This window comes from Tursiops truncatus, chromosome 13, assembly GCF_011762595.2.
Source record: "Tursiops truncatus isolate mTurTru1 chromosome 13, mTurTru1.mat.Y, whole genome shotgun sequence".
NCBI lineage: Eukaryota > Metazoa > Chordata > Mammalia > Artiodactyla > Delphinidae > Tursiops > Tursiops truncatus.
In genome coordinates, this window is record NC_047046.1 from 10,024,481 (window position 1) to 10,047,863 (window position 23,383).

Here is a 23,383-nt window from a genome sequence, read left to right on the forward strand (position 1 = left end):
TGAGTCTTGACATGATGTCGGGCTCTCTTCTCTTAGGCTGCTGTCTTCTCCTCTAACTTCCCACTCAGCTCCTTTATCTTCCCTCTCTTTGCCCCTCACGCCCTGCTTCCCTACAGCTCTCCACGCCTCTCTGGTCCCCCTTCCTCAGAGTCTTGTAGCTTCTCCCCTCACTGCTGCCTGCTTGACTCTTGACGTGGCTTCCGCTCTACATTCCCAAGAGGCAGACTCTGATTTGTACAAATTGACTTTTGGGAAGCTAGCTCATGTCTCAAAGGCTAGCTCAGAATTGGCTATCTGACTGTGGTCGACTGAAAAAAATGACCCCAAATCGCCACCCTTTTGCAAGGAGACTTTGCAGATCTTCCCATCAAGAAGTGGAGTCTATCCCCCAACCTTTTTTTAAAAAAATAAATTTATTTATTTATTTATTTTGGGCTGCTTGGGGTCTTTGTTGCAGCACACAGTCTTTCCCTTTGTGGCAAGCAGGGGCTACTCTTCATTGCAGTGTGCAGGCTTCTCATTGCAGTGGCTTCTCTTGTTGTGGAGCACGGGCTCTAGGCACACGGGCTTCAGTAGTTGTGGCTCACGGGCTCTAGAGCGCAGGCTCAGTAGTTGTGGCCCATGGGCTTAGTTGCTCCGCCCATGGGATCTTCCTGGACCAGGGCTCAAACCCATGCCCCCTGCACTGGCAGGCGGATTCTTAACCACTGTGCCACCAGGGAAGCCCCTCCCCCACCTGTAATCTGGGCTGGATGCGTGACTTGCTGTGGTCACAAGAATACGGTGGAAGTGATGTTTTGCCAGTTCTTAGCATAAATCTTCAGAGGCTTCACACACTCCCATTCTCTCTCAGAATCCTGCTATGGTGAGAACAGGCCTAACTGACCTGCTTGAGAATGAGACACCATGTTGTTAGGGCCAAGGCCATCCTAGACCTCCCTATGGCTGGTTAGCTTCCAAACCATAGGAGACAGCCCAGCCAAGATCAGCAAAGTCACCTCCCTAACCCTCAGCTGAGGACAGACACTCAAGGGAGACCAGCTGAGATCAGAGAACTTCCCAACTGAATTATAGACTCATAAACACTAATATATGTGACTGTTTTAAGTCACTGACTTTTTGAGGTGACTTGTTATGTGGTGATAGCTAACTGATACAATGACTGCAAGTAAATCTCTGAACTTCGCTGGGTCTCAGTTTTCTCATCTGAGAAATGGAACAAAAGGAACTTTCCTGCCTGTCTCAGGGAAGATTTTTAAGATACGATACAAATATAAACTTTAGCAAATATTTATTGAGTGGCTTCTCTATGCTAAGAACTGAGCTAGACCCTGGGGATTCCCAGGACAGACTGACCCTGTTGCAGGACAACATTAACACCTTCTCCTCCCAGCCACAGGCCATTCCCCAATAAGGCAGAGTGGACACTCCAGCTTGAAGGCAGTGGAAGAGGGAGACCAGCCTGATGGAGACAGCAACGGCCCAGCCATCTCATCAACTGGTTTATCCCGCAGATTTATATGTAAGCCATCTCCCTCACTCACTTTCTCTAAGTTAATGTACAGGGCTTCCCCTTTATTTTTAACTTCTAAGTTCCAGGGATGGACAACAGAATTAATTCATTCCATCACTAAATACTTGGGGACCATGACAGTGGACATGATATTTTCTAGGTTAGGAGACATCTTACATCCCAGTGAGGAAATAGGGCGGAACAGATAAAAACATGTTGATCCCGCCTTCTCCCTTGTCTCCCACATCTGATCTCATCCTGTGCCTCCAAACAGATGCCGAATCCACCCACTTCTCTCCAATTCACTGCTATTCGCCTGATCCAAGCCATCGACATCTCTTACCACAGCCTTTCTACTGGTCCCTATGTAGCCGATGGAATGTTCTTTTAAAGATCAGAGCATATCCTTCTCTTGTTCAGAACCCTCCAACGGGTTCTCACTGCACTTAGACTAAAACCCAAACTTTTCGCCACGGCCTGTGAGGCCTGAGGCCCTGTGGGCTCCAGCCTGTGCCCATCTCCCTTACTCTGGTCCAGCCACGCTGGCCTTCTTTCTGCTTCTCCAGCGTTTCTGGTTTGTCCCAGCTTTGGCACTCGTCCATCTGTTGTCCTCTGAAATACTCTGTTCAGGCATCACTGTTCAGGCGTCCGCCCATGGCCCCCTTTACAAAACCGCTCCCTCTGACCACTCTGTTTTGTTTTTGTTTTTGCAGTACCCGGGCCTCTCACTGTTGTGGCCTCTCCCGTTGCGGAGCACAGGCTCAGGACGCACAGGCTCAGCGGCCATGGCTCATGGGCGCAGCCGCTCCGCGACATGTGGGATCTTCCCGGACCGGGGCACGAACCTGTGTCCCCTGCATCGGAAGGCGGACTCTCAACCACTGCGCCACCAGGGAAGCCCCAATGTACATATCTTAATTAAAAAATACTTTACTGCTAAAGAAGGCTAACCATCCTCTGAGCCTTCAGTGAGTCCTAATCTTTTGCAAGAGTCACATCAAAGATCACTGATCACAGATCACCATCCACATATAGGAAAAATGGGGGGCTTCCCTGGTGGCGCAGTGGCTGAGAGTCCGCCTGCCGTTGCAGGGGACACAGATTCGTGCCCCGGTCCAGGAAGATCCCACATTCCACGGAGCGGCTGGGCCCGTGAGCCATGGCCTCTGAGCCTGTGCGTCCAGAGCCTGTGCTCCGCGGTGGGAGGGGCCGCAACGGTGAGAGGCCCATGTACCGCAAAAAAAAAAAAAAAAAAGGTGGAGGGAAAGTCTGAAATATTGCAAGAATTACCAAAATGTGACGCAGAGACACAAAGCGAGCAAACGCTGTTGGGAAAATGGTGCTGACAGACTTGCCACACACTTTCAATTTGTAAAAGACGCAGTATCTGTGAAGCGCAGTAAAACGAGCTATGCCTGTACATCGCCTTGCTTTATATTCTTCATAGGATATAGCCAACGTCCCCTGCCCCAATCCTGTTTACTTACTTGCGAACTTGTTTGTCTTTGCCCCATTTTAATGCACATCACTGTCTCTTATTCACTGAGGACAGGAATTTTGTCTACTTCGTGCACTGCCGTGTCTCCAATATATACAATGATGCCTGGTGTTTACCTGGTGATTCCTGGTAGTCAATAAATATTTGTTGAAGTGAATGAGCGCAGAAAAACTAAGGAGGGACGAAGAAGAAGTGTCTAACTTCATACAAAAGAAAAAGCTTCTTCCTTTGCCAAAATTCCACCTTTGTCATTTCTCACTGCCCTGCTTCAGCAGTCTATCAAATGCAGCTGGAAAGCAAAGTCTCAGACCTTGGAAACAGGTGCATAGTCTGTACCCTGCTGGGATCTGCTGGGAGAGGGGGCTAATTTATCACTGCTTATTTGCAGTTGCCAGTACATAACTAAACTTTGCCACAGGTATATCATAGCTTCAGGTTCAACATTTCAGTTGTTTTCATTGCAGAGATGTCTATTTTCCTTAAAAAAACAAAAAACAAACAAAAAACCCACGTGCAATAAAAAGTACCGGCAGCTTTGGAGGAAAACATGTCATTGATTTCAAGAGTCAACCAAGAACTGGGCACACACAGAAGCCCCAGTTGTCAACTTCTGCTCGGAGAAATTTGGGAAATGAGTGCACAGTGTGCTGCTTAGTGCCACCGAACATCTGGTGGAAGAGGCGAGGAGGACAGCTGTTAGATTTTTTTTTTTTTTTTTTTTTTTTTTTGCGGTACGCGGGCCTCTCACTGTTGCGGCCTCTCCCGTTGCGGAGCACAGGCTCCGCACGCACAGGCTCAGCAGCCATGGCTCACGGGCCCAGCCGCTCCGCGGCATGTGGGATCCTCCCAGACCGGGGCACGAACCCGTGTCCCCTGCATCGGCAGGTGGACTCTCAACCACTGCGCCACCAGGGAAGCCCATGATTTTTATTCTTTTTAGCATCATGTTAAATTGGCCATGAAACCAGGGATGGTACAATTGAATTATAAGGGGGCTGAAGTATTAAATAAAAATCAAGAGATAGTCAAGGTGTTTGGCTCATTCTAACACCTCCTTTTGGTGTTTTGGGCTAGATTCCAACAGGAGGTAAAGCAGATTTTAAAAATAGTTAGTGGAAAAGACAATATCTTCTTTGTTAACAATTCACCTCGTTTAATACTGGGTGATGGGCCAAGGGGTGTGCATCTCTTGGAGGGGTGAGTTCCCCTGGAAAACAGGTTTTCCTTCTGAAGGGGAATCTCTGGTTCCTTAAATGTCAGTGGGATCCAGGAGTGTGGCCAAATAGAAAGTTTTACTGTCGTTTCTTGCTTTCTTTCCTGTGGCTTTTCTGTCTGGCCCTTTCCACGTTGTCCTTCACGTCCAGCACTTGGACAAGCCGAGCCTGTCTGATGAGGATGTTAAACTCTAGCCATAGTAAATGTGTCTGGCACAAAGGACAGACTCAGCTTGCCAACTCGAGGATGGCAGAAAAGCCACTGTCTTTATCACCTTTTCATCACCCCTCTACTGAACCCCTCTAGATTAGTGGAAATTTCTACCTTGGTCATTTTGGGGCATGTCCCCAGAGTGCTGGTGAATGTTTAACAACCACCTCTCTGGAGGGACAAGTAAGCCCTGATTTGTACCTTTTGCTGATTTCTGCACCTAAGTATTCCCACTGTAGCTGATTTTGACCTACCAATATGATGTCAGTGAATGTGGAGCTGGAAGGAGATTTGCAGTAGCCCCCATCATACAGTATTTCCACCACACAGATACTATAACCAGAAATAACCTCAACTGCATAGCTAGCAGTAAAATGTATGAAATCATTAAGAAATGATGAGTTGCCAACATCACTAATCATTAGAGAAATGCAAATCAAAACTACAATGAGATATCAACTCACACCAGTCAGAATAGCCATCATCAAAAAATCTACAAACAATAAATGCTGGAGAGGGTGTGGAGAAAAGGGAACACTCCTGCACTGCTGGTGGGAATGTGATTTGGTACAGCCACTATGGAGAACAGTATGGAGGTTCCTTAAAAAACTACAAATAGAACTACCATATGACCCAGCAATCCCACTACTGGGCATATATCCTGAGAAAACCATAATTCAAAAACAGTCATATACCAAAATGTTCATTGCAGCTCTATTTACAATAGCCCGGAAATGGAAACAACCTAAGTGTCCATATCAGATGAATGGATAAATAAGATGTGGCACATATATACAGTGGAATATTACTCAGCCATAAAAAGAAACGAAATTGAGCTATTTGTAATGAGCTGGATAGACCTAGAGTCTGTCATACAGAGTGAAGTAAGTCAGAAAGAGAAAGACAAATACCGTATGCTAACACATATATATGGAATTTAAGAAAAAAAATGTCATGAAGAACCTAGGGGTAAGACGGGAATAAAGACACAGACCTACTGGAGAACGGACTTGAGGATATGGGGAGGGGGAAGGGTAAGCTGTGACAAAGTGAGAGAGTGGCATGGACATATATACCAAATGTAAAATAGATAGCTAGTGGGAAGCAGCCGCATAGCACAGGGAGATCAGCTCGGTGCTTTGTGACCACCTAGAGGGGTGGGATAGGGAGGGTGGGAGGGAGGGAGATGCAAGAGGGAAGAGATATGGGAACATATGTATATGTATAACTGATTCACTTTGTTATGAAGCAGAAACTAACACACCATTGTAAAGCAATTATACTCCAATAAAGATGTAAAAAAAAAAAAAAAGAAGAAGGTTGGACTAAATGACCCCTAATTCCATTCCAACACAAAGGCTCTACAATTCTAAGCCTTGTCGAAAGGAACCCAGCTATTTAGAGGCAAAGCCTGAACCAGAACCCATGTCTGTCCACTGCCAATCCAGAACTTACTGGAGAATGAATCCCAGTTTCTCTTTGCTGATGAGTCCACCATCAATTTGGATTTTTCAGCTCAAATCTTAAACATCTGTTAAGTATATAAACATCTTCATGATTTTCATGGGGAGAGGAGAATACAGGTGGAGGGCTGAAGAAGGAATAAAGTAAGAAGACACTTGGAACTCCCTTTATGCAACTGATATTTTCATTAGAAGCTAAAGAGTGTTGGGGAACCCAAACACTTCCACCCACCACCTTGCCAGGCCCTAAACTCCATGAGAACAGAAGCTCCTTTGTTCGGGACCTCACCCTACATATCTCTTCATCTGACTGTTGATACATAGCCTTCAATATCCTTTGTAATAAACTGGTAATCTAGTGATTATACAGGTTTCCTGAGTTCTGTGAGCCACTCTAGCAAATTAAACCCACAGAAGGGGTTGTGGGAACCTCTGATTTATAGCCAGTGGGTCAGAAGCGTGAGTAACAACCTAGGCCTGAAATTGTCATCTGAAGTGGAGGGGAGTCTTGTGGGACTGTGCCCTTAACCTTTGGAATCTGATACCACCTCTGGGGTAGACAGCATCAGAATTGAGTTGAATGATAGGACACTCAGCTGGTGTCAGAGAATAGACTGATGTGGGAGAAAACAACACACACACTGGAATTGGTGACCAGCATCCCTAACCATCCCACCAATAATGATAACCAAAAATGACTCCAGACATTGCCAAATGTCTCCTCATGGGAAGGGGGGAAGGGAAGAGAATCACCCGCAATTGAGAACCACATGTCTATAGGGATGTAGCAGGTTACTAAGGAAGTAAAGGAAGAGACTAACCTGAGTCCGTGTGGACCAGGGAATCTATTCAGACCTAACAATCAGTGCTGCAGATTGAACAGAGCTGCGAGCTAGTGGCAGGAGCAGGAGGGTGGCTGGAGGGCTGTGAGCCTCCTGACAGAAATGCCATGAAATGCCAAAGCCGGTGCTATAGGAACAAGGAAGGCTTAAACTGTGGCAAAGTAAGACTCCAGGGGAAAGTGAGAAGTATTTAAGTAATACCCTGAATTTGTTAATGTTTCCCAGAGTACTTTTATCCATCTTACTGGGTCCTTACAAGGTCCATGCAAGGAGGAAAAGGGCGAATATTGCTCTCCTTGTAAGAAGAAGAAAAAAAAAAAGAAATGGTGAGTTGCGAGTATTTATCACCTTTGTTTTAATATAATGTATTTAACTGTAAGTTTATATAAGTTAATTTTTAACAATAGCTGCGTTTAATAATTGGCTGTCAAGTTTCCTGGAAATTTAGCGAATCAGTTCTGGTTACAAGCTGGCTCACCACTGCTTGTTGCCCTCCCTGGACTGGGTTGAGTCTTGGTATCTGGAACCTACATAGATCAAGGCATGTATTGGTACTTGCAGTTATCAGCTCTCAGTCTACAGTATAAATTATCATGGAAACGCTCATTTCCTAGGCTCTAGAGATTCTGCTATGTTTTGAAGCCTGATTAGAATCATCGACCTCCAGGCTGGCAACACTCAGCTGGTAAGAACTGACATGGTCATAATGGCTGTGTACGGCCAGTGTCTGTTCTGATTGGTGCCCATGACATACAGATGAAACCTCACCTCTGATGCAACTTCCCTGCTGTACCATTTCTTCTGAAGCCTGGAACATTCCCTCTGAAACCTGGAATGTCCTTCAGGCATGACTGCGCAGCAGAGTACAAATCCCCGCTGGGAGGTGCACCCTCAGCTGTGCAACCCTCTTTCTTTGCTGCCTGCCCAGATGTTGCCCCACTCAGGTAACTCTGGCCTCCTGACACTACCTCTCGCCAGTCCCTGGGGCTCCCAAGTTCCCAAGGCATCAGCCTCAAAACCCCTCTAACCTGGGTTCAAACACTGTAGAGGCCAATGTGTCCACAACTAACAGAGGGGTCCCTGTGGGGATCATCTGTTGATTTTCAGGGACAAGTTCACATGCCATCTCTGAGCTCTGCTCTGAGCCCCATCATCCCCCCTTGGGCTGGGGACATTCTCTGCAGGATTATTCCAATGTTGACTATTATGTTAGTCCGATGCGGCTGTCATGACAGAATGGGTGGTCTAAACAACAGACATTTATTTTCTCCTAGTTCTGGAGGCGAGAAGCCCAAGATCAAGGTGTCTCTCCTTGGCTTGCAGATGGCATCTTCTAGCTGTGTCCTTACCTGGCCCTTTCTCTGTGTGTGCACATTCCTGGCATCCTTTCCTCTTCTTATGAGAACACCAATCCTATTGGATTAGGTCCCACCTTTCGGACTTCACTTAACCTTAATTACCTCTTCAGTGGCCCTCTCTGCAAATACAATCACGTTGAGGGTTGGGGCTTTGACATACGGATTTTGGGGGGACACAATTCAATCTGTAACAGCTACTGAGCACTTGAAATGTGGTTGGTCTAAACTGTAACAGCTACTGAGCACTTGAAATGTGGTTGGTCTAAACTGTAACAGCTACTGAGCACTTGAACTGTGGTTGGTCTGAACTGGTATACGTTCTAAGTGCGACATACACTGTGGATTTTCACCATTCACCATTTTTCATCACATGTTCAAAACAGACTATCAAGGATCTCAATACCTTTTTATATTGATTCCACGTCAAAGGACAATACTTCAGATCTATTTGGCTAAATAAAATATATTATTAGAATTACTTTCACTTGTTTGTTTTTTTTCCCACTTTTTTTTTTTAGTGTGGCTACTGAAAGAATTTAAATTACATGAACAGCTCACATTATGTTTCTGCTGGACACTAGGTGTCCAGAGCCCCTCTCAGAGCCGGTGCAGCCACCCTTCCTGTGGTCGGTGGGGAAATATTCTTCTCTGGGGTCCTATCCTGATGCCCCCCTTAGCCTCCTTCATCCCTTTCCTTCTCCCCCGTTTCAAAAGCCCACACCTTCCTGCCTCTTCTTGGGCTGTCATCCGTTCCGTCAAAGCTGTGTGGGGAGGAGATGCAGGTGCGCAGTGAAGGAAGAGCTTCCAGACCATGGAGGTGAGGAAGGAAGCATCTTGCTGTGATTCTTACCAGGGTCTGGCTCGTGAGATAAGCAGACCCTCCGCGCTGCCTGTATCACCCCTGCTTAGCGTGTCTCTTACGTGTTCTGTGTTAAAAGAATCTCCATCTCTTACTCCACCTTCAGTTGCTCGGCCAAAAGCCCCATTTATAACCCCACCTTGAGGAGAAAGAAATCCCACCTCACGCCAAGAGATGAAAAAAATATGGTCCTAGACCTCAGTTTGCTCACGCTATCACGCTATGGAGGAAGGAATTGATGGGGTGGAAAAAGATATGAATGGCATTGTCTTCAAGGCTATGGCACTTCTGTGCATTATTTCACCCAGTCCTTCTAACAACCTCATACTATATTCACTTTACAGTTAAGGAAACAGAGACTCAGGGAGGTTAAGTAACTCTTCCAGTATCGCCAGCTGGCAGGTCGCAGGACCAGTATTTGCGACCAAGTCGATCTGACTCTCGGCTACCACACTGTGGACGTGCAGTAAAAAGAGAAGAGTCTTCTGGAGCATAAGGGAACTCTCCTGAGCTGGATTCAGTCCAAGAAAGGAAAGCAGAGGGAATTCTAGGCATGGGACTGCCCTGAGCAAGAATGGGTAGGTCGGTCTGGAGCAGGTACTCCCTGAAGGGTCCAACCACGAAATGGGTCCCATCCCCAGCCCTTACAGGGCTACCCTACTGCAAATCTCCTGCTTAATGTTCAGCGTTGAGGGGCACTTAGACTCGGCAGACGCTCACAGGCGTCACCCCATAGCCTGCTTGTCCCTATCGGGCTGTCTGTGGGTCATTCGGTGCAGGGCTCACTCACCGGCTTCGTGTAAGGTCTTTCTTGAGGTTTATTACATCCTTCTGCCTATACTTGATGCTCCTCATTGGTTTGTCTGGGACCTGAGGGAAGTCAAGAAGTGAAAGAAGTGTTAGTACAACTGTTCCAAGCGGAGCCAGGCCGCAGGGGGCTCATGCATTCACGTGAGATGTCTGATCAGCTTGGAGGGGTCCTTAGGCAGCACAGCGTCCTTTTTTCCACCAAAAGAGAGGCCTTGTGGCACACGGGCGACAGCAAGGGCTTTGGAGACGGACGAACCTGAACTCTGATCCTCATTCTGTCTGGTGACCGCCTGCGTGACCTTGGACAAATTACTCAACATCTCTGGGCCCTAATTTCTTCAGCAGAAGAACAGGGGAATAATTCCTACTTTGTTGTGATGATTAAATTAATCGCTAAATTCCTGACTCATGGCAAGCATCTGAAAAATGGAAGCTTCTATCATGAGCATTAGACTCAAAGTAAAGCAAAAAATTAAATGTTGATAATCATTGTTGTAAAGTGGCACAGGTAGCTGATTTAGAGAGCTTGAATTCCGTCAATATAAAGATGCAAATGTACTTTTCCCCCGCCCTCACTGCTCCCCTAGCTGGATTTTAGGAGTGAATTATCCAGGTAATTGTTCATGGGTTCTTCTTTCCCTCTTCTCCATTCATTTGCCTTTCTTAGCCATCAGGGAAACCTCACAAGACTTAAATTTATTACTCAGAGGTGGCTATCAGGTCAATATAAAGAAGAGAGTTAAATTAACTATACTGGAATATAAAAGTCACTTTTCTCAGCTACCAATTTGGTGAACAATAGCAAGACTATTATCTGGATTATCGTGTCGTGAAATTAATTCCTGCAATATTGTTTTTTTTTTAAATGAAAGGAAATGACAAGAAATTATGGGAAAATGGATGCTCTCAAATGAAACTGTGGGAGAACACATTGTAATGACTTTTCTGAAGGGCACCTCCTCAATGCATACTAACTGTTGCAAAAGCAGGCTTGCCCTTGGTCTAATGATGCTTCTTCTGTCAAGCATCCTATGGGAACGTCACCGCACGGGCACAGAGGTTCATATCAACAAAACTGCTAAGATGCTGCTTGTGAGAGCAAACGCTTGGAAATCACAACTTCACAAGAGAAGACAGGTTCAATAATCAGGGTGCCTCAAAACGACAGAATACTATGCAGCAATTAAATGCAACGACAATATAATGATCTAAGCCTAGAGGTGCTGGAGGAGTTCTCTGAGGGAGAAGACATGTCACAAAGTAATAGGTATTGCATGATTCTTTGGTTTTGAAAAATGATCTGTTTGAATATATACATATCAAAAGATATGATAAGCTCCCCCCCCACCATGCAGTGATTCTCTACGGGGGTGGGATTATAGCAGATTTTATTACTTTTTCTTAGCTTACGTGACTTTCCCATTGCTCTGCAGTAAATATGAATCAGTTATGTAATAAACAAAAAGAAAAGATTTTTAAAAAATAAGTGGCAAGTGAAATTCGACCATGGCCGATCGGTGGCACTGTACTGAGCGTGTGTTCTCACGGCACAGTGAGGACAGTTCAGCTACTCACTAACAGGAATCATAGTAATGCGGACGTGTGGGAGGAGGTGTGGTGTTTTCTCAGCAGCCATCATCACCCACTTTCTCTGAAAATGAAATGGGGCTGTGGGGCCTTTTGAGTGGACTGTGGAAGGCAGGGGATGTAGCTGGATCAAAGCTGAATGATGTCTGGATGGATCTGGAGATTGTCATACTGAGTGTGGTAAGTCAGACAGAGAAAGACAATTATCATAGCTATCGCTTATATGTGGAATCTAAGAAAAATGGTACGAATGAACTTATTTACAAAACAGAAATAGAGCCACGGATGTAGAACACAAACTTATGGTTACCAGGGGAAAGGTGGGGGTGGGAGAAGGGATAAACTGGGAGTTTGGGACTGACATATACAGACTACTATATATAAAACAGATAAACAATAAGAGCCTACTGTGTAGCACAGGGAACTCTACTCAATACTCTGTAATGGCTTATATTGGAAGAAAATCTAAAAAAGAGTGGATATATGTGTATGCATAACTGATTCACTTTGCTATAAGGCAGAAGCTAACACAACATGGTAAATCAACTCTACTCCCATAAATTTTTTTTTAAAAATTGAATGATGTCTGTAGTGGGGTGGTGAGGATAGAGAGTGGGGTCTGGGGTGCAGGGAAGGGACTGTTACTAGCCTGCCTGATTCTCAGCCACTTTTCTCCTGGGTCACCCAGTACGTATCCTGTACCAAGCAGCTCGGGTTAGAGGTGGAGAATCTACGGCAAGATCCCAGAGTATCCCGTCTTGTTCACTAAATAAAGCATACGGAATACCAGAAAAGCACCTGGGATAGCCTTGAATAAGCTCAGCTAGACATGAAACAATAAAATCATTTATAAACTTTATCTCCTTAGCTATCACTAGGAATGACTTGCAGGTAATATTATCAAGCTTATCCCAATACACCAGGGTGTTTCAATCCCCTGGCTGAAAATTGATGGCAAATCTATCAGTTTTCATCCTGAGGGATGGTGAAGTGGGTGGAGAGACAGTCCTCCAAGGAGGCATATAAGGATCTCTGGGAGTACTTTTTAAAACTTCTGCATAATGGACACTGGCTTTTCTCACGCTCCCAGTATCCCTTCCCCCTCCCTCTTGATACTGGTTGGTTCCCTGGTTAGACTTCCTGCCCCTCAGAAAATACTTATGGTATCAGCAACAGGGTGGTCCTAAATGGCTGAAGCCAAACAGCAGAGCCCACCTCTCATCACAGTGACTGGCTGAGGGATGGCTAGTCACTGGGCTAATGAGATACAAGCAGACTTTTGCCAGGGGCTTCTAAAAAGCACGATTCCTAGATCTAAGGAACCATAGGCAAAGAAGTTCTCTTTCCTCATAGACTATGAACAGAGAAGCAGACACCTGTGAGGGTTGCTGGCAGCCATTTTGTGCCTAAGAGGGAGCCACCCTCCAGCTGAAGAAGATAAGGGGGAAGGCGGAGAGGACAGTCAGAGAAAAACTCGTCTCGACTCGTCTCGTGGTACCTTGTTGAACTCAACAAGTTTCAGTAGAACCTGGACTTTTCACGAACATTTCCTTTATTATTTCAATCAGTTTGAATTGGCTTTCCTTTTCCTTACAACCACAACATTTCTCTCTGAAACAGCTTCCTCCCTTGAGTGTGTCAAGGCAGCAACAGATCAAGAATTATTGCAACTAGTTCTCTTCCCCCTCTTGGGGATTAAGATCAGATGACCCCTATGCTGGTGCATTTTGCAGTGAAAGCGATGAGATTGGCCATGTTGAGATCAAACATTTGAAATCAAGGTTGTCTCTTTTTAATGTCTCTTTTTTTTTTTTTGAGCAGCCAATTAATTCCTTCTTTCAGAACCAAAGCAACTTTCTTCAGAGATGTTGTGATGAAAACACTTACGAACAAAGACAAAATAAACACACTCAAATTTCCTCGCTGTAATTTGAAAATCCATGACTGAAATGCCGCTTGATGTCAGTTGTGTACCCATCACTCTCCCAAATGTCTCAGGTTTCACCCCCTTCATGAAGCAACTATGATACTGTCTAAATTTCAAGCATTTCCCCTGAAATCTCACCTAATGATAGTTGCCAGTGCACCAGGGATTCACACTATTGTAAAACAGTGAGTTTGTATAGACTGGGATTGGTGCTGAACAACTTACAGCAGCAAAGCCAAATTGTGTCCTCAACTTGACATAAGACTTTAGCAGGAGAAGATCCACTCCACAGGTGCTGAACTTATGGCTGCATTTCAATGAATTCTCAGGAAACCATCTTCATTGTGACCATTGTTTAATGCCAATTGAAATAAGCCACTGGTAATAACTGGCATTGAATGAGGGAGCGCCGGTTGTCAGGATATTTACGAACACACTTTGATCTGGGCACAATGAAAAGTTTACAAAGCATCCAAGAATCACTATCTCTACAACCTTTCTGAAGGAAAGTTTCACCCTATGTATGACAAGGCTTAAAAATACATATTCTTTTCCTCTAGCAAATCTGCTTCTGTCCAAGGAAATCATGCGGCAAGGATGAAAAGATTTATCCACGAGGATATCTACCACAGCAGTGTGAGTAACAGTGAAAAACATCTAAATGTCCAGCAACAGGCATTGCGGCAATAAATTGTGGTCTATCCAGACAATGGTATATGATGATTTGAACTTGGTGCTACTATTTAATGTCGCTGTAGATGTATACTCACTGATTTGGAAAGGAGTATAATTTCAAGGGAAAATGCATGTCACAAATATAAAGAACTTAGATCATAGAAAATTTTAAGATATATATTCATAAAAATTTATAGACATTCCTAAAAAATGTATATCAACTGATATAAATTATGTTTTAAAATATTGACATATGGCAAGGTATATATGTAATAATATAACAAGCTGGAAGTAAATATAACAAATTGTTATCTCAGGTTTGAATTGTAGGTAAATAATAATTTTTTATTTTGGTTATTTTTTTTCTGATTTTAAAATAATTTACTTATACTGTCTAATAATAAGAATAGTGATTTTCATATTTGTAAAGCAATTCTGACTAACTCTATCAACATAAGCAAAATATAAGTTTTTAGTGTTGGTCTGAATGATGTAATTTAAAAGTATATTTTGTATATAAAAGTATATACAAAACAGAAATAGAGTTACAGATATAGAAATCAAGCTTACAGTTACCGGGGGTAAGCAGGGGGAGGATAAACTGGGAGACTGGGACCGATATATACACATGCCTATATATAAAATAGATAAATAATAAGGACCTACTGTACAGCACAGGGAACTCTACTCAATACTCTGTAATGGCCTATGTGAGAAAAGAATCTGAAAAAGAATGGATATACTTATATGTATAACTGATTCACTTTGCTATACACCTGAAACTAACACAACATTGTAAATCAACTATACTCCAATAAAAATTTTTTTTTAAAAAGTTTATTTTGGGCTTCCCTGGTGGCGCAGTGGTTGAGAGTCCGCCTGCCGATGCAGAGGACACAGGTTCGTGCCCCGGTCCGGGAAGATCCCACATGCCGCGGATCGGCTGGGCCCGTGAGCCATGGCCGCTGAGCCTGCGCGTCCAGAGCCTGTGCTCCGCAACGGGAGCGGCCACAACGGTAAGAGGCCCGCGTACCGCCACAAAAAAAAGTATATTTTAACACACTCTATCAGGCGGGGTACAGGCAGGAAGTCAGAGCTCATGCAAGATGGTTCAAGAGAGGGACTGTGAAATAGGGGCGCAGTTACAAAGGTGTCAGAAGAGCTGAAAGCCAAGTTAAGTGAGGGCAAGACATGCTAGAGATTTAACAAAAGGAGGAAGTCTGTACCCCCTCCAGGGCTGGAAGGACAAAGGGAAGAGGAAGCCTTCAAAAGCCCTAGAATTCGGCCACCTGGCAGAAGCTGGACTCACGGAAGACACGTAGTCTCAGTTGGAGATGCCACCAGAAACTGAGAGAAGAGGAGAAATATGCTGCTCTCTCTCTCTCCCCGCCTCCCTCTCCCCACCGCCACCCCAATTTCCTGCTCCACCTCCTATTGGCCGAACCTACCGGGAAGCCAGCTGGCAAGGGTGCCTGGGAAATGTAGTTTGCAAGGATCAGCTCCCTGTGGGGACCGGGAAATGGAAATGAGGGCCCGAAACAAACGGTTATGTTATAGCTTATGCAAATGCCTTGGCTCCAGGTGCTGACCAGCTACTTTTAGACCATAAAGCTGGTTCTCCCTTTAATCAAGGACCTCTTTGCAGACGATAACTTTGTAATCCCTTACCTTTTGATCCTAATCTCCATGGCTTAGATGCATATCCAGAATTAGGATCATTCTCTCTCTCTCAAAATCATTATCAAAATCCATGTTTCTAGGAAATGCAGAACCCTCCTACTTCTCCCAGTTTCTTTCCCCAGGAAGTACTGTATATTCCAGATCTTCAGAGACCACCTCCTCTTGCATCAAAACTCGTGTGTTCTAAGTCTCACACTTTTTAGACCCTTATCGTTGATAAACAAACTAATGCTAAATCTTTCCTCCCTACTGACACTGATTAAGGTGACTCCGTACCCAAGTAACACATCTGCAATACAACTCTACTTTTAAGATTATCATCTGGTTATGAAACTAATTAATGGATATCAGGAAAAGATTTTAAAATTAGGAGAAAATAAAAGCCAAATATAATCCCATCACCATCTCTTTGGATGTCCTTTGTTTCACTGTCTGTGACTACTCCCAGCCGGATTTCATAAAAGCAATCCTGGGAGACTTGATTTTAATTCTGTCTTTGCTTCCTTGGGTGCGCCATTGGTCTTAAGAGCCTTCGGTTCTTCCATTGCTTTGCAGAGTGTGGGTGATGCCTCCATTCTTTGTTTCCTGGAAACCAGGTCAACTCTCTGCCCTGTCCCTTCTACATACATCACGTGTCCTTTCTCTCATCTGTAAATGGGTCTTTGAGAGCAGGACTGTGAGAAATGCCGCAAGACATCCGGTAATGTGTCAGGTTAAAAGATGACAAATGTTGGAGGGGGAGGTGAGAGCAGAGACTCACAGTGGAGCCTTAGGTGGGGAAGGTTCTTGGGCAGGTACACTCACATCTAATATCCATGTACTGGGACTGTTTAAATAGTAGCATTTGGAAGTGATTTGGTATAACCTGACAGCTGAGAAGTGGGAGGTGACAGGAACGAATGTAAAGAGTTTTGTTGTCTGAAAGGCCCAGGGTGGAGTCCTAATTCTGTCACTTCGGTGTTGGGTAACTTTGGGCCTGTGAAGAGGACCTAATGGTGTCTACGATCACATTATCGTTCACCTACGTGCCATACACGATCCTAAGTGTGTTCTCATTTGAAATACATGATTCTACTTAGTCCTCGCCTCACTATTATTCTTCCCATAGAGGAGCAAACTGAGGCTTTGAAAGGAGAAAACAACATGCTATTAAGTGGCAAAGTCTGGAACTGAAATCAACTCAAGTAACATCAAAACATATGTCTTATTTTAGGGTGTTTTTTTTTGGTCTCTCTCTCTTTTATAAGTTTCAGGTGTACAGGAGCACTATAATTCAACATCTGTGTACCCTACAAAGTGATCACCACTGCAAGTCTAACTGCCACCCATCACCATACAGTTGACCCCCTTCACCTGTGTCCCACCTCCCCAAGCACCTTCCCCTCTGGTAACCACTAATCTGTTCTCTTTATGTGTTTGTTTTTGTTTGCTTTGTTTTTTTGGATTCCACATTTGAGTGAAATCATACGGTATTTGTCTTTCTCTGACTTACTTCACTTAGCACAGTACCTTTAAGGACCATCCACCTTGTGGCAAATGGCTAGATTTCATCCTTTTTATGGCTGAGTAGTATCCCATTATACATATACACCACATCTTCTTCATTCATGCATCCATCAACGGCCACTTAGATTGTTCCCATATCTTGGCTATTGAAGTGGAATATTGGGGTCTCATACTCTTAACTTTTTGAGGAACCTCCGTACTGCTTTCCAGAGTCCCTGCACCAATTTACAGTCCCATCAACCGTGCACAGGGTTTCCCTTTTCTCCACATTCTCCGATTCTTGTCTTTTTGATCCTAACCATTCTACCAGGTGTGAGGTGATATCTCATTGTGGCTTTGATTTGCATTTCGCTGATGCTTAGAGATGCTGAGCACCTTTTCAGGTACCTGTTGGCCATCAGGGTATGTCTTCTTTAGAAAAATGTCTATTCAGATCCTCTGCCCAGTTTTTAATCAGGTTTCGCTGCTGCTGCTGTTGTTGAAAAGCATGTGCTCTCAACCACTACTGCATTTTGCCCCCCGTTTTGACTAGCGGGGGCTAAACAAGGGAGAGCAGTTGCTAGCTATTAATTTACAGATAGTACCTCCAAAGCTTGCCCACTGAGTTTTGTTAGATTTTGTCATAAAAAATTTTATACGGCAGAAAATCAGAATGATTTTGTTGAAGGTCAAGACCAGAGAGGCAATCTTTGAAATCTCTGCTGTTCTCTTGTCTTTTATGAAAGAATGTTCCAAATCCATCTTTGTTACTTCTTAAAATGTGATCTACTTCCTCGAATCAGATTAAGATGGAAATGAATTCCTGCTAAACGTACTTGGGCTGATACAGATGTCAGCTGGCCATGCTCTGTCAAGTGGTGAGGCGGGGGAAGGGAGGCCACTGGAGAGGAGAACACTGAGGAACAGGCAAGACGATTCGCAAATTTTAGACTCATTATGGACAAGCTGTAAAGAACGGAGAGGCAGAGAGTGGGTAGGGTCCACGGGAAGACGTACACATGAGTCCAGAGACCTTAGCTTGCGTACTGATATTTAAGCTTTGGTGGTTTTATGATGGTGATAGACACTTTCCTTTGGGGAGAGTGAACGTTTTAGGCAGGTACCTACCTATGTAGGGATAACCCTGAACTAGTGACCTCATCCACACACAGACCTTCCAATTAAAATATGAAGTGAGCTACTGAATTCTTTAAAGACTCTCTGCAATAAACACAAGGTACATCCTTTAGGGAGTATTTATTATTTTTGAGATATAACTGACATACTAAGGTTCAGATGTACAACATAATGATTTGATATTTGTAGAGTTCGCTGGAAAATGTTCACCACAATAAATCTAGTTGCCACCATCACCTTACATAGTTACAGGAAATTTTTCTTGGATAAGAACTTTTAAGATGGACTCTCGTCATAACTTTCAAATATGTAATACAGTACTATGAACTACAGTCACCATGCTGTATAATCATTCTGCAAAATAAATGACCTGAACTCTTAAAAAATGTCAACATACGCATCATCTGGGGCCTCTGGGAAGCAAGCACTGAGACAGGAGTACAAGAGGCTTACTGAGGGTGAGAAAGAGAAAAGAAGGAGAGAGGAAGATTGGGTAGAGAGAGCCTCAGGCCACAACAGGCATCTCATGAAGTCTCAGCCAATGCAACGGGGAGCTCCTGAGCGAAGCTGACCCATTGATGGGACTCCAAGCGTGTGGCAGAAACGGCTCATTGACTGGGGGCTGCTGCGTTGATCCTGGCCTTGGCATGAAAGCTGCAGTGGATCCTGAAAGCACCACCCATTTTATAGAAAGAGAAATGGTAGCAAAGAGGAAACCATTCAAGGTCGCATAGCTGGTCAGCTGGCAGAGTCAAGACTAGAAGGCTGGTGCAATTGTTAATTTTGTGTGTCAACTAGACTGGGCCGTGGACTGTGCAGGTATTTGGCCAAACATTATCCTGGGTGTTTCTGTGAGGATGCTTTGGGGTGAGTTTAACATTTAACCTGATAGACTGAGTAGAGCAGATTGCCCTCTCTCATGAGGGTGGGCCTCATCCAATCAGCTGAAGGCCTACATAGAATAAAAGGCTGACCGCCCCCAGCAAGAGGGAGCTTCTTCAGCGTGACTGCCTTCCAGCTGGGACGTCAGGTTTTTTTTTCAGCCTTCAGACTCAAGCTGAAACATCGGCTCTTCCTGTGTCTTGAGCTTGGAGGCTTTTGGACTAGAACTTACTCCATCAGCTCTCCTGGTCCTTAGGCCTTTGGAACTACACCACCAGCTCTCCTGAGTCTCCAGTTTGCCCAACTGCAGATCTTGGGACTTGTCAGCCTCCATAAGCACATGAACTAGTTCCTTACAATAGATCTCTGTATCTGTATCTATACCTAAATGCATCCCATGAGTTCTGTTTCTCTGAAGAATTCTGCCTAACACACCCAGTCTCCTTGAGAAGGAAGACGAGTGTGAAGATGGATACTGGAGAAGCACACACAGAAGATGAACGTTCCGGTTAATAAAGGCAGAGTGATGTATTACAGAGGGTGAGGAGGGAGCCTTGGTGTGGGGAGGAGGCAACCGATATTCAGGGAAAAAGCACCAGTTTAAAGGACCGTGTCATTGGTTTTCTTCCATGGGATGCAACGGAACCTTCCTCTCCTGCTCTTCCGTGAACCCTCCAGTGAAATCCACGTTACGCACGAGCACCCTGGGAATGGGAAATGTGCTCTGAGGGACCTGGCAAGGTACTGAGCCGGGCGCCAAGGTGGGCCGGGTGGAGCAGTGCCCACCTGGCACCTGCCGGGTCCTCACCCAGAAGACTAAGAGGCACACTGGGTGCATAGGTCTTTGAAACCAAATGTGCCGAGGAAATGTTACTATTGTTGTCACTACGTCATGAGGATCTGGCATTTTGACAAAGTTAAATCATAAATTATAAAAGAAACATGAAGATTTGAGTGAGATTATGAAAATGTTGCCAGGTAAACTCATTAAGGGCAGGTTAAGGCTAACAACTTCAAGATAGTCATCAATGGCAGCGATGCAGTGACATAACGGTAGGTGGCGCCAAATGCCATAGCTTGCAATCAAGTCCTGGTTCCTCTCAATCTCTGCCTTTCTCTGCCTCCCTCCTCTTGCTCGATTGAAATGGAAACTGGCTGCCACCGTCAATGAGCCCCCATCAGCCCTGGGATTGAGCTGGCCTGCCAGCGGCAAATGTGCTATCCACCTAGTTTAAAAAAAAAATTTTTTTTTTTAAATCAAATACATTAATCTCATCAGCTCTTTTGAAAGACTAAATACGAGGGGCCAGCAGTCCAGCTGCTGGGCATTAACAGCCAATGGGAATCCATATGATGGCTGTCACTCAACGCCCCGAAGGAGCTTCAGGAAAAGGGTCCCAGAATGTAACAACCACCTTGCCAAAGGTGCTTCTATTTAATGATGATAACAGTGCCTAAATTTCCAGAACCTCCCTGATGTCTGGAAATGTGCTAGGCTAGAGATAGCAAATGGGCTCCAACTTGAGCGTCGGTTTCAATATACCCATTAGAAGCAGTGGCCGCCTGTAGCTCCCTGCGGTTCAAGCTCATCAGAAAAGAGTTCTGTGGTAGCAATGTCAGCCGTGGTCCCGGGAAGGAAAAGCAGCGTCGTGACACACGACTGCCAGTCCCATACCGGGCACTTTACGTGCCATTTCTCACTGAATCTTCACAACCACTCCAAAAGCTAAGTGTTGTAACTATTATTATCCCCATTTTATGGTTGAGAAACCTGAAACCCAGATTGGTTAAATAACCTGTACCAGAGGTCACCCAGCTAGCAGGAGTGAAACCTTGCAGGACCCTGTGGGGTTCCTGGGCATAAAAGTCTTTCTGTCTCCCGTTTCTTGATTACAGGAAATAGGCTTCATTCAGCCTCCAAGACCCTCCTTTGAATTCCAACGGCAGGGTCAAACAGCTGCTAATCAGGGAAGGGAGGGAGGAACCGTCAAGAAACAATAGTACAGCCCCGGCCGCCCCAAGGGGGTCATGGCTCCCCTCAAGGGATACACATAACGATATCTTTGAGCTGTTTTACAGGTACTGAAAGCCCCACTGGGTGGAAGAAGTTAACTGCTTGCTGCCCACAAGCAGGTAGACCAGTTGGAATCAGAAGGTTGATGATGCTGACTCCCAGTTACCTCATCATCAACCAATCAGAAGAATGTCCACGAGCTGATCACACCCTCCTCTTTGAACCACTGCTATAAAACTCCTCACTGCCCCCTCCAGGTCAGGACACACAGTCTCGAGGGCATTAGCCTGCTGTGGCCTCCTTTGCCTGGCAAAGTAATAAAGCTATTCTTTTCTACTTCACCCCAAACTCTGCCTCTGAGATTCAATTCAGTACAGAGGCTGGATTTCGGCTACAGGAGGAAGAAGAGGCCACTCTAGTTGATCACAGGGTGCTCTTTATTGCTGATCACACCACAGTTTTCTCCCTTTCTTGAAAATGAGACAAATTAGTCAATTCATCCTGGAGAAAAGAAACAAGTGGCGACCCAAGAAAATCTCCTTTCATATTGTCAATATCCGGGTGGAAAGAGTCTGTGGGTTGGGCTAAGGGGTTAAGTCCCCACGTAGCTTCAGCTCTTTTCTCCTTCCCTGGAAGAGGACCAAGTCAACATCTTAGCAAAATCCGAGCGAAGCCCCTGGAGGTCAAGGAAACCCAGCCCCACATTGCTCAATAACTGCTAACCTCATTTTCCATGTAAGAAGCAGAAGCTGAGCTGAGTTTAAGCCAGTGGTTCAGAGAAAAGAGCCCAGATGCAGAAGAGCTGGCTGAGGCCTGAACTCACATCGGGATGAGGCTTCATGTGACCAGGGCTGCTGCGGTATGAATTCTACGATCCTGTCCGCAGGGTGCTGTTCAATACCAAGTTACATGAGCCACATTACGAGGCTGGGTGCGGGGCAGGTGTAGCCCGGATATTTCTTAAATACCTACTGGGAGTTAGATACTGGCTGGGGATATGAGGCTGAACAAGACACCATCCCTGCCCTCAAGGAGCTCGTGGTCTAGTGGGGGAGACACGAATCAAACAGGCAATTCAACTACCCTCCAGTGGGGCTGGGGGGTTACTGCTCCAGTTTCAGACTGAGCTGAACACAGAAAGTGGCGGGAACAGTTTTTCAAACGGAAGTTACCATGAGGAATTGAAATGTAGAGTGTGACGGCGATGAAGGTTCTCTTGACATCCCCAAGCAGGAGGAAAGATGTCTAAAGCTTTAATGCTGCTGAGAAACCATGAGAAGCCACTTCAGCAAAATAAGCTTAGAGATGAGGGTCCTCACTATGAACTGAAAGTGAAGCATTGAGTTTTACTTCATTTCAGTTCAGTTTTTTAGTGGGTTTTTTTTGGGGGGGGGATGGAATAGGAAATATTTTCAAATGGTTTTAAAACATATAAGAGCGTGTATAGTTAAAAAGTATTATTTCTACCTTGTCCTCAAGCTATTCATTTCCCTCCCTGGAGGTGACTAAGTGTTACCAAGTTCTTGTGTATCCTTCCAGAGAGATATTATATACTTCAATAAACACACACACACACACTTCTTTTTCCACCACAAGCATTCCCTTTTCACACAAATAGCAGTACTGTTTGCACCCTGATCTCCCCCCAAAGAACAAATACATCTGGGAGGGTTTCAGAGGGCTGTGAGTGCGCGACGAGGCTATAAGCGAAGATGACGCCCAGCTCTTGAGTCTTTGGAGCTGGGTCCGGGAGCATGAGTGGGGCTGAGAGGCAGTTGTCTGATACATGGATGTGGATTGGAGCTTGGTGAAGGGGATGGAATTGGAGATTAAGGTCGGAGGTGTTGAATTAAGTGTCAGAGAGGAAGGCTGGGGGAAGAGAGAGAAATTGAGAGAGAGAGAGAGAGAGAGAGAGAGAGAGAGAGAGAAAGAGAAGGGACGGAGGGAGGAGGAAAAGGTCACAAAAGGGATGGATGGGGAGAGAGAGGGAGAGAGGAGAGGGGAAGGAAGGAGAGGGGAAGAGAGAGGAGAATAAGATTAGAGAATTAAGGACTGACACAAAAGGAAAACTGGCAAAGAGGCAAGAGTACCAAGAAGACGATGCAGAGAAGCCTGCCTGTCTGCGTGAATAAAGTTTTACTTGCACACAACCATTACCCAGTTGCTTACAGATTGTCTGTGGCTGCTTTTGAGCTCCAAGGGCAGGACTGACTAGTGGCAACAGAGAC

General features: G+C 45.0%; 1 protein-coding gene across 10 annotated transcripts in view; it reads right to left on the minus strand.

The window, feature by feature from the left end:
* Nucleotides 1–23,383, minus strand: part of CCDC60 (coiled-coil domain containing 60) — a 192,352-nt gene that overhangs the window by 111,676 nt on the left and 57,293 nt on the right. For 7 of the 10 annotated variants that reach the window (XR_004521429.2, XM_033836915.2, XM_033836919.2 and 4 more), the window contains exon 2: nt 9,749–9,828. Coding sequence is in view for 8 of the 10 variants with exons in the window: in XM_033836915.2 (XP_033692806.1) it covers nt 9,749–9,828 (80 nt within the window). In the remaining 2 variants the exon portion in view is untranslated. Of the gene's footprint in view, nt 1–5,891; nt 6,042–9,748; nt 9,829–13,507; nt 13,637–15,266; nt 15,330–23,383 lie in introns of those variants that run through there. The other 3 variants (XM_073790095.1, XM_073790096.1, XM_073790098.1) reach the window with 3 other exon arrangements.